The sequence below is a fragment of the Rhipicephalus microplus genome, chromosome X (genome assembly GCF_043290135.1).
Source record: "Rhipicephalus microplus isolate Deutch F79 chromosome X, USDA_Rmic, whole genome shotgun sequence".
In the NCBI taxonomy this organism is placed as follows: Eukaryota; Metazoa; Arthropoda; class Arachnida; order Ixodida; family Ixodidae; genus Rhipicephalus; species Rhipicephalus microplus.
Genome location: NC_134710.1, coordinates 53342599 through 53360031, shown reverse-complemented (window position 1 = coordinate 53360031; position 17433 = coordinate 53342599). Strand labels below are relative to the sequence as shown.

Genomic DNA, 17433 nt, shown 5'->3' with positions numbered 1-17433 from the left:
TCATTATGTGTCTTACTTTGCTTACAAGAAAAAACTTTTTTAAATTTTAATTAGAAACATGTGAAAGTATTTCCCTGTGACACTTGTTTTGTTTTCATTTTAGGTACCTAAACCGTATGTTTTTAATGCCTGAAAAACTCCTCTGAATATTGTGTGATTATTTTTAAAAAGAAACCTTTATGGTAGTAGCACTGACAGTTGGGTGAGTTGGTGTGGGTTCATAGTTAAGAACGGCGTAAAAAACACGGCACACAAAACGATAAGAACACGAGAATGGGTGCCGGCGCCCATCCTTTTGTTCTCATTGCTATGTGTTTCATGTTTTTTACGTTGTTCTTATGGTAGTAGATGCACTGAATAGTGCTGCAATTCAGTGTGTTTTAAGTTTTTACAAAATGTGAACATGGCAGCTTGTGGTTAGTAAACCCATAATTTGGCAGCTTGTGGTTAGTAAACCCTTAATTTATTTTCACCTTTTCCTAGCTTGAAAAGATTGCTAAATAAACTGAGTGCACTCATATTGTCACGATGAGTCACAAGTACTGGGGGATTTATTGAACCACCAGGTAGGTAGCACTAGGGCGATGCGTCAGTCGTGGCTGGCTCTCGAACAGAGAGAAAACACGCGATCTTTTTTTTTTCTCCAGATTGAGAGCCGCTCTTGCTGTCAACCCACTACGTGCTGGTGGCATTATCCCCCCCTTCCGAAAAGAAAAAAAAAAACAAGTACCAAAAAGAGGAAAGAAAAGTACATAGCAGCACCGCGATGCTACTACATAGGCACGTGAAAAAAAAAAAATTGGAAATTCGTATAAAGTGAAAGTAGAAATTGAAGAGCGTGCCAATATAGGAAACGTCAATTAACGAGAAAGCAAGTTCGCAAAAATAAACAAAAAAACAAAGAATGCTGTACGGTAAAGGAAAAGTTACGAACAACGCGCAATAAATGGTTTCATGCGCAACACATAATTGACGTCCGGCCTCAGTCGGGTCCTGCTCCGTGCCTGCGGTGTGTAGTCCGGAACCACTTCGTAGTTCACGTCACTGACGCGGCGTAACACTTTATATGGGCCAAAGTACCGGCTCAGTAACTTTTCACTAAGGCTACGGCGGCGGACGGGCGTCCACACCCAAACTTGGTCTCCGGGGTTGTAAAACACTTCTCCATGGCGGGTGTTATAGCGTCGTGCGTCTGCCTGCTGTTGCTGGCTGATGTGCAGTCGCGCGAGCTGCCGGGCTTCCTCAGCACGCTCTGCGAATTCTTCGGCGTCTGTCGCCAACTCGTCTTCGTCCTGACACGGTAGCAATGAGTCTAGCATGGTCTGCACTTCGCGGCCGTAGAGAAGCCGAAATGGCGTGAATCGCGTGGTCTCTTGCACGGCGGTATTATACGCGAAGGTCACGTAAGGTAAGATCCGGTCCCATGTTTTGTGCTGTACGTCGATGTACATTGAGATCATGTCTGCGAGGGTCTTATTCAGTCGTTCAGTAAGTCCGTTGGTTTGCGGGTGGTACGCAGTTGTCCTTCGGTGTCTGGTGTTGCTCAGTTTGAAAACTTCGTCCGTAAGCTGCGCCGTGAATGCCGTCCCTCTGTCCGTTATTACACTGGAAGGAGCACCGTGTCGTAACACGATGTGGCGCATGAAAAATTATGCTACCTCAGAAGCCGTGGCCCGTGGGATCGCCTGCGTCTCAGCGTAGCGTGTCAAGTAGTCGGTCGCGACGGTCACCCATTTGTTGCTGTGTGCAGACAGAGGAAATGGCCCGAGAATGTCCATGCCGACTTGGTCGAACGGCGTGCAGGGTGCTTGAATGGGCTGAAACAAACCAGCTGGCTTAACAGATGGTTGCTTTCGGCGCTGACATTCCCGACAGCTCTTGACGTACTTCTTGACGCTTGCTGAAAGTCCTGGCCAATAGTACATCTCGCTCACTCTGGCAAGTGTCCTTGAGTAGCCCAGATGACCGGATGTGGGTTCGTCATGGCAAGCGAAGAGGACGTCGTCTCGCATGTCTCGAGGAACCACCAGGAGGTAAGCACGGTTGTTCGAACGAGCGTTCTTCTTGTACAGCACACCGTCTCGCAGGCAGAACCACGTCAACGAGCGGGATAAATGACGTGGTATGATTGCGCCCTGGCCCTCTAAATGATCAATGATTGGACGAATCTCTGCATCATCTCGCTGTCGTTTGCTCAAGTCTCATGCACTAACAGCGCCCAGAAAGCCTTCGTCTTCCTCTGATTCCTGACTGACGACATGAAGGGGTGCGCGTGACAGTGTGTCAGCGTCTTCATGCTTACGGCCGGACTTATGGACGATGGTGACATCAAATTCCTGCAGCCGCAAGCTTCACCGTGCTAGCCGACCGGAAGGGTCGCGCAGGCTTGCCAACCAATAGAGCGCGTGATGGTCCGTCACTATCTTGAAGGGACGGCCATAAAGGTACGGGCGGAACTTGGTGATTGCCCACACGACTGCGAGGCACTCTTTCTCCGTAGTGGAATAATTCGCCTCGGCACGGGATAGAGAGCGGCTGGCGTAGGCTATCACTCTTTCGATGTCCTCTTGACGCTGAACGAGCACTGCACCGAGCCCAATGTTACTAGCGTCGGTATGGACCTCCGTGTCAGCATCGTCGAAATGAGCGAGGACGGGCGCTGATTGCATGCGCTGTCGCAGCTCATCAAAAGCTGCTTGTTGCTCGTTTTCCCAGACAAACGGCATATCGTCCCTTGTGAGACGAGTCAGAGGTTCTGCTATCTGTGAAAAGCCATGAATGAATCTGCGATAGTAGGCACACAAACCAAGGAAGTGCCGGACGGCTTTCTTATCGACAGGAGATGGTAATTCGGCAACAGCGGCAAGCTTGTCCGGATCGGGCCGGATTTCTTCAGCGCTAACTACATGTCCAAGAAATTTTAGTTCTTTATAGCCGAAGTGGCACTTCTGTGGCTTTAGTGTGAGGTCCGCCGATCGGATAGCCTCCAGCACGCTGCGCAGGCGGTGAAGGTGCTGCTCGAACGTGGTAGAGAAGACCACCACATCATCAAGGTAGACAAGACAAGTCTGCCACTTGAGCCCTGTGAGGACAGTGTCCATCATTCGCTGGAAAGTTGCCGGTGCTGAACACAAGCCAAAAGGGAGCACTCGAAATTGGTATAGGCCGTCTGGAGTCACGAAGGCTGTTTTCTCACGGTCTCGCTGATCTACCTCGATTTGCCAATACCCGCTTTTGAGATCGAGAAAAGTGAAATAATGGGCTTTTTGACAAGTGCGACTGGAGATGACCACGGGCTGTTAGATGGTTCAATAACGCCATAGTCAAGCATCTCGGTGACTTGCGTACGTATCGCTTCACATTCTTTGGCTGATACGCAATAGCGGTTCTGGTGTATCGGACGTGCGTCCTCGTACGTGATGATCCTGTGTTGAGTGATGGACGTCTGGCGGATCTTTGAGCACCTTGCGAAGCAAGACCTGAACTCGAACAAGAGCGCTCGTAGCGCAGTCTGGTTAACGGTGGACAGATCAGGATTGATGTCAATATTACTCATTGACGTGTCGGCGGTATCCACTAGTTCGACGTGAGACAGTTGGTGATGTTTGCTACTTCGTGGGCAAACGCTATCAAAGTGCCACGGAAAAGATGTCGATACTCGTTGCTAAAGTTGGTTACGAGCAATTCAGATCGGCCATCACGAAGGTGTATTACACTTCTAGGTACACAAATGCCTTGCTGCAGGAGGTGTTCTGAATTTGTCTCAGCCACCGCATCGCCATCGCGCAAACCACAGCATGTTATGTTGACTGAAACACTTGATCGTGGAGGAAGCGTCACGCTCTGTTCAGAAATACGGAGTACGTCGACACGCCTTCCACCATCCTGCACGTTGATTGCTCGCTGGGCTGAGAACGTGACGCGGCGCTCTTGCAGATCAATGATAGCTCCATTTTCCTGTAGAAAGTCAACTCCCAGAATGACGTCACGGAAACATTCGCGTAGAACAAGGCAGCTTGCTACGAATGTATACCCTTGAATCTGTACTCTAGTTGCTCAGGCACCCAGTGGAGTAACGACGTGGCCACTAGCTGTTCGAATCTGCGAGTTATGCCACGGTGTGATGACTTTCTTCAGCTGCGTTGTCAGTTTCCCGCTCAGTATGGAATAGTCTGCGCCGGTGTCCACTAATGCATTAACTGCACAACCATCGATTGCCACTGCTATGTCGAGTGAAAGTCGGCCATCCTTTGCAGCAGTATGTGATGTCGGACCGGTTTCTGTACAGTTCTGCGTCAATAGGAGGTCTTCAACGCTTCGACGTTCAGCGACCCCGCCCCCAGAGGTCGCTTGGGCTAGTTTTCCCGGCGGGGGCTGGGAGACCGTGTGGTAGAATACCGCTGGTGCGTTGATGAAAATCGCCTCGGTGATGGCAAGCGCGACTGGCGCCCGGCAGATGGTGGTGCATGCTGCTGGGAGAGGTAGTTTTCGATGTCGCGCGGTCTCTGGCCGTAACGGGGTGGCGGTGAGTACGCAGAGAAGCCGCGAAGCCCAAGACGACGATATGGGCACTGGCGGTACAAGTGATCAGCTTCTCCGCAGTGAAAGCACAGAGGCCGGCGATCAGGTGGGCGCCAAACATCAGACTTTCGAGGAGACGTGCGCCGATCGTCGATGTACTGAACTGGTTGCACTGAACGATGGGCGACAGAAGCACCGGGGACAAAGGCCAACGGTGGTGGCGTGTACGTGCCTTCGTAGTACGGTACGTGCTGCGCTGACTGAAGTGAAACAGCAGGAATAGGATGGACGAATAATGGCGGCGATGCAGCAGGGCGTTTCAAGGCTTCCGCATAGGTTGTCTCACGATGGTATTCAGCAGGAGCTGGCACAGCTGTATCAGGAGGCAAGGTGTCCCGGAGGGCCTGGTGCAGCTCATCCTTTATCACAGTTGCAATAAAGTTAACTGTAGGATGAGGTGTTACACCAGCCTTTTGTAACTCTTCACGTACTGTATCACGGATGAGTTCACGTAGACAGTCGTTGTTGGTTCTAGTGGCGGTGAAAATGTCGGCAGTAGACATGCCACTGACTTGCCTGTCGTATTGGTTGGATCGCTGCTGCAGCATTTTTTCCATTGTCACGGCCTCGGACAAGAACTCCGCGACCGTCTTCGGAGGGCTTCGCACGAGGCCGGCAAAAAGCTGGTCCTTGACACCGTGCATCAAGTGACGCAACTTCTTGTCCTTCGTCATTCTTGAATCGGCCCGTCGGAAGAGGCGCGTCATGTCTTCGACGAACGTGGTCACAGTTTCGTTTGGCAACTGGACGCGGGCCAGAATAGCTCGTTCAGCTCGTTCTTGGCGATCAGCACTGGCATAGGTCAGCAGAAGTCTACGAGAGAATTCGGGCCACGTCGTCAGCTGTTCCTTTCGGTTTTGATACCACGTACGTGCCCCGTCTTCGAGATATAAGTAGACACGACCCAGTTTCGCCGCGTCGTCCCACTGATTCAAGGTGGCTACGCGCTCGAAATCCGCCAACCAGTCTTCAACGTCCTCGTGCTCCGAGCCATGGAACGTCGCCGGTGCGCGTGGGCTTTCCAACGTGTAGCGGTTCGACGTCGTGCTTCCCGTGCCGGTTGCCGAGGTTTGCACCGAAGCGCTGGTCATATTTGTCGACGTGGTGGGAGCAGTATCGTCGGCTTCTGGAGGCAATCCCCTGATTCGGCGGCTGATCCGATACACGGGAGTATTGACTGGCACTGGACTCGTATCGCGGCTTCCTGGGGGGTCTGCAGCATCCGTGAGACTACCCAGCACTTCCACCAGTTTTTGTCACGATGAGTCACAAGTACTGGGGGATTTATTAAACCACCAGGTAGCTAGCACTAGGACGATGCGTCAGTCGTGGCTGGCTCTCGAACAGAGAGAAAACACGCAATCTTTTTTCCTCCGGATTGAGAGCCGCTCTTGCTGTCAACCCACTACGTGCTGGTGGCAACATGTACATTTGCCAACTCAGCACCATGAAGACACCCCTTAATTTTATTTAAGGAAACGAACTCTGGAAATAAGATTGGTGGTTAACTCAGAAGTTACTTTTATTTTACCTTTGTCACGCGCAAAGTCAAATTGTGTTGTAGGCACCTGTGCCTTTAACTGAGTGTGTATAATTTGTATAAATTCATGTTTTAGCTCCAGGAGAAGGCCCCTCTGAAGAAGTCGAACTCGTGCTCAACCATCTACTTGGATGACAGTACTGTAAGCCAGCCCAATTTGCGCTGCACCATCAAGTGTGTCACGCTAGCCATCTACTACCACATTCGGGATCGAGGTGGCCAGCAGCGCACCATTGACATCTTTGATGAACGGTTACACCCTTTGAGCAAGGAGCCTCCAGAGATGCGTGACCCTGACCACAGGACCATTTACCGCTTTGTGCGCACCCTCTTCAACGCAGCCCAGCTGAGTGCAGAGTGTGCCATCATCACACTCGTGTACCTCGAGCGACTGCTCACTTATGCCGAGATGGACATTTCTCCCTGCAGCTGGCGACGGGTTGTCCTCGGTGCTGTTCTGCTTGCCTCCAAGGTGATGTAACTCTTTTGCTTTTGCTCTTTGTTTCTTGTTGCCTATGCTTGAGGACAGTCCATGATTTGGTGGAAGCTGCTTTATCCACCTGAACTCTGTGCCTCCATAATCTCGTAGGTTTTCCAGGGACACCGGTATTCCAAGTTGTCTTCAATCTACTTTCATGTCACAGAAAAAAGTGAATGTGATGAAGGATGGCACATATAACGAGTTTTTACTCGTTTGTCTTTCATCTCTCTATTCTTTTGTTTTCTCCACCTGTTTCAGTGAATATTGTGTGCTACTTAAAAGCTGATCCTCTCTTAATCGCTTTTCTGCATTAGAGAATCCATACCTTTGTCTGTTGAAAGGAAAATATGATACATCATGGCTGCCCCATCAAGACTGAGCAACAAAGTGCACAAACATTTGCTCATTCTGTGAGAAAAATTTAGCTTCATTCTTTGTGCATTATATTTCCTCTCCATGACATCAGATACACAATGCAACTTTTTTTGTTTGTCACATCTAAAGAGGCAAAGGTGTGCAATACAAAAGAGTGGAGACTGTTCTTGTGAGTGGCAATGAAGCAGTTGTATTATGCAGTCCAGTGTCTTTTATTGCATTCTCAAGTTGTCACCTGTTGTGTGCTTGTTTTTAAAAAAGAAGTAACTGGTTGCAATTAATTTTTTCTAAAGTGTAAATGGTTGCAGTAACCAATCAGTGCTCAAAGAAAATAATTTAAATATAGTTGAGTGCTTCTATGTTACTTCAACATTATGCAGATATAATAAATGCACCAAGCTGACCTGGTTGCTTTACTGTGTCCTCTGCAGCCCTTGACCAGCTACTTATCTTCAACAAGAGCTTTCTGAAGAGAACTGTAAAATGCCGAGCAAGTGCCCCCCCCTCCCATTTTCAGGAGGTCTGAAATAAGCTCCAGTGACTAGTCTGGAACCGATCAAGCGCCCACCTCCCAAATCTGGTCGAATTATCCTTCTTCGTGGGCGGTGGCTTGCTTGGAATTTAACAGTAGTCTCTTGAGCATGTTGCAATGGCATTATGACTGAACACAGCACGGAAGAATTGGGGAATGAGAAAGGAAAGGTAGCAGAAGCACTATCTGCCAACATGTATTGCATTTATTTTTTCAAGCTTAAAGATATATTCTTGTACTTTTTTTATAGCTTAGTTGTGTTACTATTTGAGAGTATTTGCACTCTCAAATTATGACAGGTAGATTGCCACTATCCCTCAAGAGAAAGGTATATAACAGCTGTATCTTGCTGGTACCTAGCTACAGAGCAGAAACCTGGAGACTTACAAAGAGGGTTCAGCTTAAATTGAGGACGACGCAGCGGGCAATGGAAAGAAAAATGGTAGGTGTAACCTTAAGAGACAAAAAGAGAGCAGAGTGGATTAGGGAACAAACGTGGGTTAAGGATATCATAGCTGAAATCAAAAAAAGGAAATGGACATGGGCCGGGCATGTAGCGCGTAGACAGGATAACCGCTGGTCGTTAAGGGTAACTAACTGGATTCCCAGCGAAGGAAAGCGGGTTAGGGGGAGACAGAAGGTTAGGTGGGCAGATGAGATTAAGAAGTTTGCGGGTATAAATTGGCAGCAGCTAGCACAGGACCGGGTTAACTGGCGGAACATGGGAGAAGCCTTTGTCCTGCAGTGGACGTAGTCAGGCTGATGATGATGATGCTGATGTGTTACTATTGTATGCTGAGTTGTCTGTCCAACTGTATGTAAGCCTTGAGCATTCTCCCGCCCCCTCCAGCAATAATGCCTTTAGACGCTGCAGGTATTTCAAATAAATGAATAAGCAGATGAATGGTACCTTTTCCAAGACATAGAATTTCACACCAGTTTATGTGGCTAATTTTTTTTGTCAATGAATTCAAGTGATAGCGGATTGATGCACAAAGGCCTTGAAGAATGCATTACAAATGTGTCATAGATTTCCAGAGCACAGGAGTTGCTGTGTTTGATAGGTGTCTGGTAAAAGTGAGGGCTCCAACTGCTTCATTGTTTTGAAAGTGAATTATTGGACTTTTCGATAGAGTTTCGTTGTTTATCTCTGCTTGGCCTTGAAGCAAAGGATGTATACTACATGACTAGCTGCATTACCTATCCCCGCTACTCAGACTGCTGTGGGCGAGCGCTTCAGTTGAGCCATCGTGCTCTGGTCATGCGATTGAAGGACGGAGTGGGGTTGCTGGTTCATTTGTGCAGAAGATGTCTGCACAGTCGCAGCGGTGAAAGCGACAAGTTGCATTGCACTATCCTGAAGATTTCACTCTGCTTGCCAATGAGTTACTGGAGTACCAGCAGTTTTGAATCATGGAGTACAAGTTGCAGAACGCTTAAGGGGGGGACATGGGTCTTAAAGATAACGTTGGTTCTTTTTTCACCAAATTACGTGAAACTGCACAGCCTTGTTCAATTTGTTGAGCTTATTTAAACTATCCAAGTATATTTTATGCAAGTTATTTGTTTTCTGATATAATTAGTAATTACATTGTATTTCTTGTGCAAACAATGCAAATTTGTTTACATAACATTACACAATCATTAATACATATATGGATACTAGAAAGCGTAAGAAGTGCAATGGTACAAGCTGATCAAAAATTGAACAAGTACTTATGGAATTACACCACAATAAAGTTCGCTGTCTGCATGTAATCAAAAACAAAAAAATAATGAAGATTATCGAAAATTGAAGCTGTATATTAAAATCGGATCTCATTATTGCTATCTGTGCACAGTTAACTACATTGAGCAAAAAGAAATATAGCTCTAGCTGTCTTAGGTCTGTTTTTACAGAAGAAGCAAACAAGGAAAGTTGTCAAAATGTGTGTTCAGAAAAAATGAGAAAAAAACGGCGAAAACTTTCATTTCGCCGTTTCGAGGGAAAGATATGATAGCACACATACTCTTAGTCAGTTAATATGCACCAGGCATGTAATCAGACTGATTAACATGAGTGTGTAGTTTCCATCAAGTTTTGCTGCAAGTTGTCGCCGTGGCTTGTCTGCAGACTAGGCTGCTTATCAGTTGGGTGATGGTACTGACGCTGATGTGCGACGAATGTGCGCGTGTCATCCGCGATTCTTCGTATGATAAAGTGATGTTTTCCGGCTTGTCCAGATTGAGTTGTAGATGTCGCAGACTGAACTCGCGCACTTGCTCATCAATTTTAAGGCTGCAAGAGCAGCGAGGTGTTAGTTTCTTTTTCACGTAAGGTTGCCACATTTTCGAGTGGAGACCGCGGGACAATATGTTCATCGTTGCGAATGTGTCGTTCAAAGCAGTCCAACTGTTGCCAGTAGCCTCCATTGCGTGGGCGGCGAGCACATTCACCGCGAACGGATTGATTTTCTTTTGTTCGTCGACGCGCGGCGAACTCCACTCTAACGACCCGTCACGCAGCAGTTCACCCACAAATGAGCTCGTTCGTCAGATGGGGGCAACCGCGGCATCGGCACATTTAGTGATAAGACTGCACTTCCATTTTGTCCCTGCAAAGATTGGTATCTCTCGTAGCTTCACTTCTGCTCTTTTACTTGCCGTTCCTTAACTGTTCAGGCTCCAAAACACAGCCGCTTTCAGCGACGTTGTCGACAACCGACAAGCTCGTACGTGAGTTAGGCCTACATCGGTGACTCGGCGACCGCCGTTTACCGCCGCGAGTTGGTTACCCTGGCTGTCCTGAGCCATAGCGAGCCTCTTTCTGAATTTAACAGAAAACGAACAATCGCCACACCCGCTTTACGAATTACTGTGGCGCGGAACTTTTTTACTGCAGCAGGCAGTCGACAGCACCATGACAAACCGGCGCATGTCCGTGCGTGTCATCATGAAAAAGCAGGCGCCGCGGAAACGTCACTTGGTCAATTGGATGCCTAGATTTTGTCGCGTGCCTCAATCAGCCAATAGAATCGCGCGCTGGTGCTTCTCGATGACCCGTATTTGCTGAAAAACTAATGAGCATGGCGAGCCAGCGGGGGAGGCAAATTGAAGATGAAGAACGACTCTTCCAAATGAGACCAAAATGTGCGTAAGAGCAACGGTTCGGCATGGAAAAAGCGAGATTTTAGCATCTATTTGTGCGCAGATTCATCTCACAGAGGTGTTATAAATTGGTTTTGCGCCAGAAATAATGATGCGAGAAGCTAGAAACTTCTCAGATAAGTGCTAAAATAGTTGCAGATTCTGAAAATCTCAACGTCAAAAAGTCGATTTTTTCGCGGTTTTTGGCCTTCTAAGACCCATGTCTCCCCTTAAATAACTGCACTGTTAAAAACTTAAATATGAATATGGCCCTGCATTAATATTTATATGCTGAATATATCTGTTTTTGCCCATCAGATTGGTCCACCAACGTCTGGTTGACTGTCAAGATTAGGAATAGAATGCTTGGTCTGTTCCAAATGTGCAATCATGTTTCTGCCAAATTCATGTGCTCAAAGAGGTTGATGGGAATTTCAAGCGCAAAAAGACACACATTCACAAGATGAGAATAGAACAAGCATTAACTGGTATTAAGAACTGTTATTTGTTGTTGATTACAGAAAAAACTTGATAGGTTATAAAATAGCTAGAAGTGTAATTAATTACCTTTAGTTTATGTTCAAGTCTGGTTTACCCACCATTGTAGGCATGGAACTTCCCAAGGTTTGAAGAATTTGCTTTCTCATATTGCTTTTTTGCTCTACTAATCATGGCAGTGCAGAAGTGGACATGAACATGATGTGGAATTTTACAGCAAAAGCTGTTATAAGATCACAACTCGAGTCACGCGCAGTTGTCCACCGCTGCCGTTGTCCGTAAGCACATTGCAGGAAATTATAAAAAAAAAAAAAACCTAGCACCAATGACACAGTGGGGCTCGAACCCAGGTCTGCTGGGAACCAGCCCAGTGAATACCACTGAGCTACGCCGGTGCATGTGACTTGTTCACAAACTTGCCTTAGGCAGGCTTGATGTCGCGAAAGCAATCACGCTAATACGACTTCTAAAGCGTTTCATAACAGCGAAAATACAAGTAGTTGTCGCACAATGCGAATAGCGTAACGAGTGGGGCGTCCAGTGCTCAAACCTATTACAAAAGCTTGTTCTTGTTCCCCTATTACCTGTGGCGCATACCCACTACAGCCATAATTCCTCATTGTCGTCAGCCACTGCATGAACAATTGGCACAAAATTCCTTGCAAGTGTTTAGCGGATACCATGCTTCTCAGAAGAATTACGAATAATAGCATAGTGAATGCTGGCTGACTACCCCAAAAAAATTTATTATTGATGCCCTAGAGGGTATCAAGCAAGTATGTTTGCAGTAGTTACCGAATGAGTGTTTTGAATAGGCTCTGAAAGGCCGCTCTTCTAGCTTTCGTTGTGACTATGCTGCGCCTTCTGCGCAGGCCTGGCGCTTTTTATGACAGTTTCATGAGTCACATGTGCGTTTGCACTTTTTTGCACTTGAAAGTTGGATGCCGTGTCTGCTCTGCCTCGCAGGAAAGCTGGCATCAGCTGGTAGAGACAAAATTTCGCTTACCTTGTTTTTGGATATGTGTCAGCATTTTGTGGTAGTACTACGAATAATTAAGAACCGTGCCATACCTTTCTTTTGATTTGTATAATATTTAAATGCATCACTGAGTAGTCATTAGCCATTACAAACTTTGATATAAAAGTGAATGGATTTTGGAGGCACCCTGAATCTGTATCCATGTAGGAAATATATATATCTCAAACAAAATCAGTACCTGGCCGCTTTTCAGAGCAGCAAAAAAAGAAAACAAGCGAAAGTTGAAGGGGAACCTTCGGTAACATATGGCCACTGCTTGATTGAGGTGTGAAACGTTGTGATATGAAGTGACGTCAGTGATGATTATTATTGCCATGAGCCAAGCGAAATTTTTCCTCCACAGTACAACAACCATGGAGGTATGAGTGGCGTCATGTTCATTAAAATTGAAAACACTTCGCACATGCTTTGGTCTGGTATGTGGAAGTGCTGTGCATCACGGTGATTGAGCAGCTGCTGTGCTCAGCTGCTTGTCCGAAAGTCGAGGGTGTAACCTCAGCATAAGCAGTCGCACTTCAGTGGAGGCAATAGTCTATGTACTGTGCCATGTCAGCGCTGTTAAAGAGTGCGAGATGATGAAAATTTCCAGAGTCCTCTGCTACACCGTGTCTCATAATATATTGGGGTTATGGCTTGTAAAACCCCACATAACATTATTAGGGGTCCAAGTGCTGTGCAATTTGTGCCACACTGCGCCAATTCGCTTCTCATGCGCCATCCTGCTTCAAAACGCATTTTTATGCAAAATCGCACCAAAGCAGTCTTGTGATGCCTTTATGTGCTGCTGCCAGCCATGACGTGTTACACCTAAGCAAGCTCCTGTCATCGTCACCACCTGGTGCACCCTCTGTGAAATTAGTGATGGCGTAAAAAAAAATCACCTTTTTCTCAAAGATAAAGCAATGAATGACAAAGCATGCAATTGTAATGTTAAGTGATGCAAGACTAACAGCCAACTTTTTTCTTGTTGTCTGTCTCAACTTGAAGTAAACAGGCCGTTTGCTGATACATGCTGACATAGGGTGCACCGCAGGGCTAGTAACAAGATAGACAGGTGGGCCAGTTATTAGTTCGTAATCGTTCAGCGGACGGAGAGCGCAGGGGAACACACACAAGAAGCAAAGAGGCACTCAGCATGAGCGATCACTAACAACTGATTAATTTTTCGCATTCGAACGACACATATATACACAAGGGTGCACATGTCAACAAGAATATAAAGACAGTACGAGCACTACTGTATTTATATTTTTGTACAAGCAGAACCAAGTGTTCAATCGAAGCACTTGGCTATGACTTATCTATATAGTTAAATTTACAGTCATGTAGTGATAAGAGGGATGGGTGATACACTAATCCTTATTTCTGGAAATCTGATAGGTTTTAGAAATTTCACGCATAGTTTGAAGCGAATGCTGGAAAAGAACACGTTTTTTTTTTTCCAAACAGCAATTTGCATTTGCCGGTGAAAATGCGAAGCTGAAATGGAATATGTGGTACATGTCAAAGAACTATATTGCCTGAGGCGTAAATTCAAACATCGGCTGCTTTGGCCAATGTATATGCGATCGTAAGACAGCTTATACACCACTCCTGAAATACACTTTACAAGCTGTTTTGCATGTTTCTAAAGACATCCTCTGCCTTTACATGCATCCTGCACCCTCCAATGCACCCTGGTACATAAACGGCCCTATTATTTGGTGCAAAGAAAACTATGCTTACACCAAACCGGTTTCCCACATTTTTTAGTCTATGCACCATTTTATGAATGTAAGGAATCACGACCAAGCGTTTGTTTTCATCATTGAATCCTGTAGAAATACATGTAAGCTTCTCATTGTTTTTTACCATCCGCAGAAGCCTTTCACATACCGATGCAATTAAATACGGAGGGTACCCAGCACCTAATAACTGTCCTAGCTGCGCTATAAAAACATGTGCAGCATATGCATGCAGCTTTTCTCAAGCACTTAATGAAGGCATGAGATTAAAATTTCTCGTTTTACGAGTTCGGAATGACCGGACTAGTAATCTAGAACAGGTTTCGCAAATCGAGGACAGTATTGCCAGCAACGATAATTGTTTCCAAAAAAAGGAAGTATAGAAATTGCAATTTCCGATTATTTGTAACCTCGGAGGTAAACCGGAGGCTCATGCCCAGCAGTCTTGGAGCACACCAAGATGGCGTCATAGTTCACTGCTGAACATTTCTTGACAAAAATCAACTAATCATCAACGTACCTGAAGATTTTTGTGGCTGACTCAAGCTTAGTACTTAAGGCTGTGTCCATTCCAGCCGAGAACATTCTGTTTCACACGTGCAATGGTGGTTTGGTTCTAGTGGATTGATTCATTTTCAGAAAACAAAAACAATTCATTGCGGGACAGTTTTTCTGCGTTTCGCAATGCACGTCACTGAAGAAAAAAGATCAGATATACTGGTATGTTTTCACAACTTGTTGTTTTTTGAATAAACAGTGAAGAGAGGCGAGAATAGCGGATCTCCGCATCGGTCAAGTTACTAAATGATTTGTTGTCAGCACTTGAGGAAGAGGTGATGTCACTGGGCTGAAACTTTGTTGGAGTATTCGAATGACATCAATTTCTTGTAGAGAGCAGAACTGGAATTCATCAATCTTTGTTTAGGCTATGGTGTTTAATGTCCCAAAGCAACACTCTTTTTGTGGGGTTTTCTTTGCATTGAAAGGGTAGAAGTTTGGGGAATTACGTAAACACTTTGAGAATGTTCTCGAAAATGCTGCTGATTGGTAGGTGAGGCTCCTATATCACACAAGCCGAACAATATAGTGCAGTACATGGCCTGGAATGGACAATTAATTCCTAAAGCCCTCCAGAAATCAGTGTCTTCTCTCTACAAATGATTCCACATAGCCACGGTCATTGGCTGATTGCAGCAGTTTGAGCTGCGTAGTTACTGTGGTCGTCATAAGATGCCGCCACGTGCTTGCGCATGATTCATGTCGGAACTTGCACATTGCACTGAAAGTTGCACACGACTTGTGTCAAGGTCGTCTTTGCATCCAAAAGGATGCGGTCATTCGATGAGTGATTAATTTCGTCAGCTAGCTGTGCAAGGAATGTCAGCTCATCGCACGGTTCTCTTGTATTACGACTCTTGTCGTGCACGTTGAGCCGTGTATTCTTCTATGCACGCGCTCCTGCCTCTTCCACGTGCTTCTCCTCCTGCTTATCGTTTTCGTTGTCTGCACCATCACTGATACTCGTAAAGCACGGAGATGGATTGGGAGTGTTTGTTGGCAGTAGCGCTGGTCACATAGGATAAAACTTTGGTGTCTTTTGAAAATGCATATTTATCCATTAGATTTAATTCCTCCACTAAGCTTCTTTTCACCAAAACATTTGTCCCTGTCTCTCTCAAAATTTTCACCCTCTATCCATGCGCCTCTCAGTCTATTTCCGGTAAACAATCTCCTTGTGAGTAAAGCTTAATTTTGTTCTTTTCCAACTCTTATTTTTGCACCCATTGTTCCTTTACGCAGTCACTGTCCGAGTCAACTATGCTTCATTTGTACTCTCAGCTTCTTTCATTTTACCGCCCTGAGAGTCCACTATGCAGGCTACTTTTTCTGTAGCCCCTGTCCTACACTCATTTGTGTGGTGTCCCCTTTTGTTGCACAACTGGCGCACTACTAGTGCATGTGAACGACCATCTCCAGCTCAGCAGTTCAGTACCCCTTCAGGTCTACCCTTTGCCTCGTGTGGTTTGACTCTGTCAGCATCCCAATTAGTCTTCCCTAGGTTTCTGTAAATCTTTGGGTCTCCAAATACTGATCGGTATGCTCTGCTACATTATGAAGTGAGGCTACGTTTCTTTTAAGAAAACAGTCAATTCGTTTCTACAGCAATTCAAGAATTGCTCCAGAATCATGCAATCATAAACACCCTCGTGTGTTTTTTTCTACATTCGCCATTTTCATCCTTCTTTCAAAATAGTTTGACAAGCAGCATACAACTTGCTTCGCCGTCTCTGCATTCTCTGGCTTGCACCCACGAAACAGCTCTTGGTAACCTTCGGCTATTGGCCTGAATCTTTGCAACAATGCTTTCTTAACTTTATCATAATCCATGGAGTCATCAGTGGGCATTCTACTGAAAGCACTTGAAGCTTCCCCAACCCGACACAAACTGAGTGCTGTTGGACACTCTCTTCTTTCCCATCCTTGACCCATCACAATCTATTCAAATCTGCGTAATTAGGCGTTCAAGTAATGGAGTTATCAACTTTCTCGGACACATATGGGTGGTTTTGGGTGAGTGCAAGCCACAAGACGGTGATGTGACACTCTGGTCATTTTGCGGAACGTCATTTAGTTGCACTAGTTTCAACATTAACTCAAGCAGTTTCTTTTTACGTTCAAACTCTTGCTCCTTTTTCTTAACGTGCTCTTTTAGTGCGTTAACATCAAAGTTTCCTCCTTCGTCATTTCAACCTCCCTTGCTACTGCGGACAAACACTCCCAACCCATCTCTGCACTCTGCGGGTATCAGTAACTGGGCAGGAAAAAAAATTAGTTTAGAATGTTCTGATCCTGGCAGGCTTGCGAATTGTTTTGTGGATCGCGGGAGTGAGTGATATTGGAGATAGATCGAGAAGACTCTAGGCAGCGTAGCAAAGATGGTTTAATGATGGCGAAGTAAAAAATCTAAGAAAAATCTGAACACTCGATAAAACACAATAGCCAGAACACTACATTAAATGCACTGCACAACTATTTGAGAATAAACTAACATAATCATCAGTCATCTCTAAGTCCAACTGGAATGCCTAAGTAACGTCTGGCCACTAAGGCCTCTCTATTGAATCAAGGTCTAAATGGAACGCTCTTACTTTGTCTAGTCTATCGCCGTAAGTCCAACATCCGTTGTGCTGGGTCCGCGGTGAATGTTGCCGACGATCTTGTTGCTATCGTCAATCTGGTGCATCGTGATGAGTTGCGCTGTCGTAAGCTGTTTGCCAGTTGCTGTCGGTGATCTGCATTGCGTTTTCGGCAGTTAGGCCTAGTGTGAGACTGACCCTTTTTAGAAGTGACGACGTTGTTTTCCGGGAATCGTGGCAGGTGCGTCGAGAACAGCTGAAAGATGTTGCAGGACTGCCGAGGATCCTCGCCCGTGCGTCGTCGAGGTCAACAGCCACGCCACAGAGTGCCAGCGTCACGGCATTAGGAACCAAATGCCTGCTGCACCCATCGGCAGAGCGTAGCTGGCGATGCGACGCT

At 46.0% G+C, this 17433-nt stretch overlaps 1 protein-coding gene across 1 annotated transcript in view; it reads left to right on the top strand.

Annotated features, from left to right (window-relative positions):
* Nucleotides 1–17433, top strand: part of CycY (cyclin Y) — a 52307-nt gene that overhangs the window by 16338 nt on the left and 18536 nt on the right. The window contains exon 5 of the mRNA XM_037427157.2: nucleotides 6198–6593. Coding sequence (XP_037283054.1) covers nucleotides 6198–6593 — 396 coding nt within the window. The remainder of the gene's footprint in view (nucleotides 1–6197; nucleotides 6594–17433) is intronic.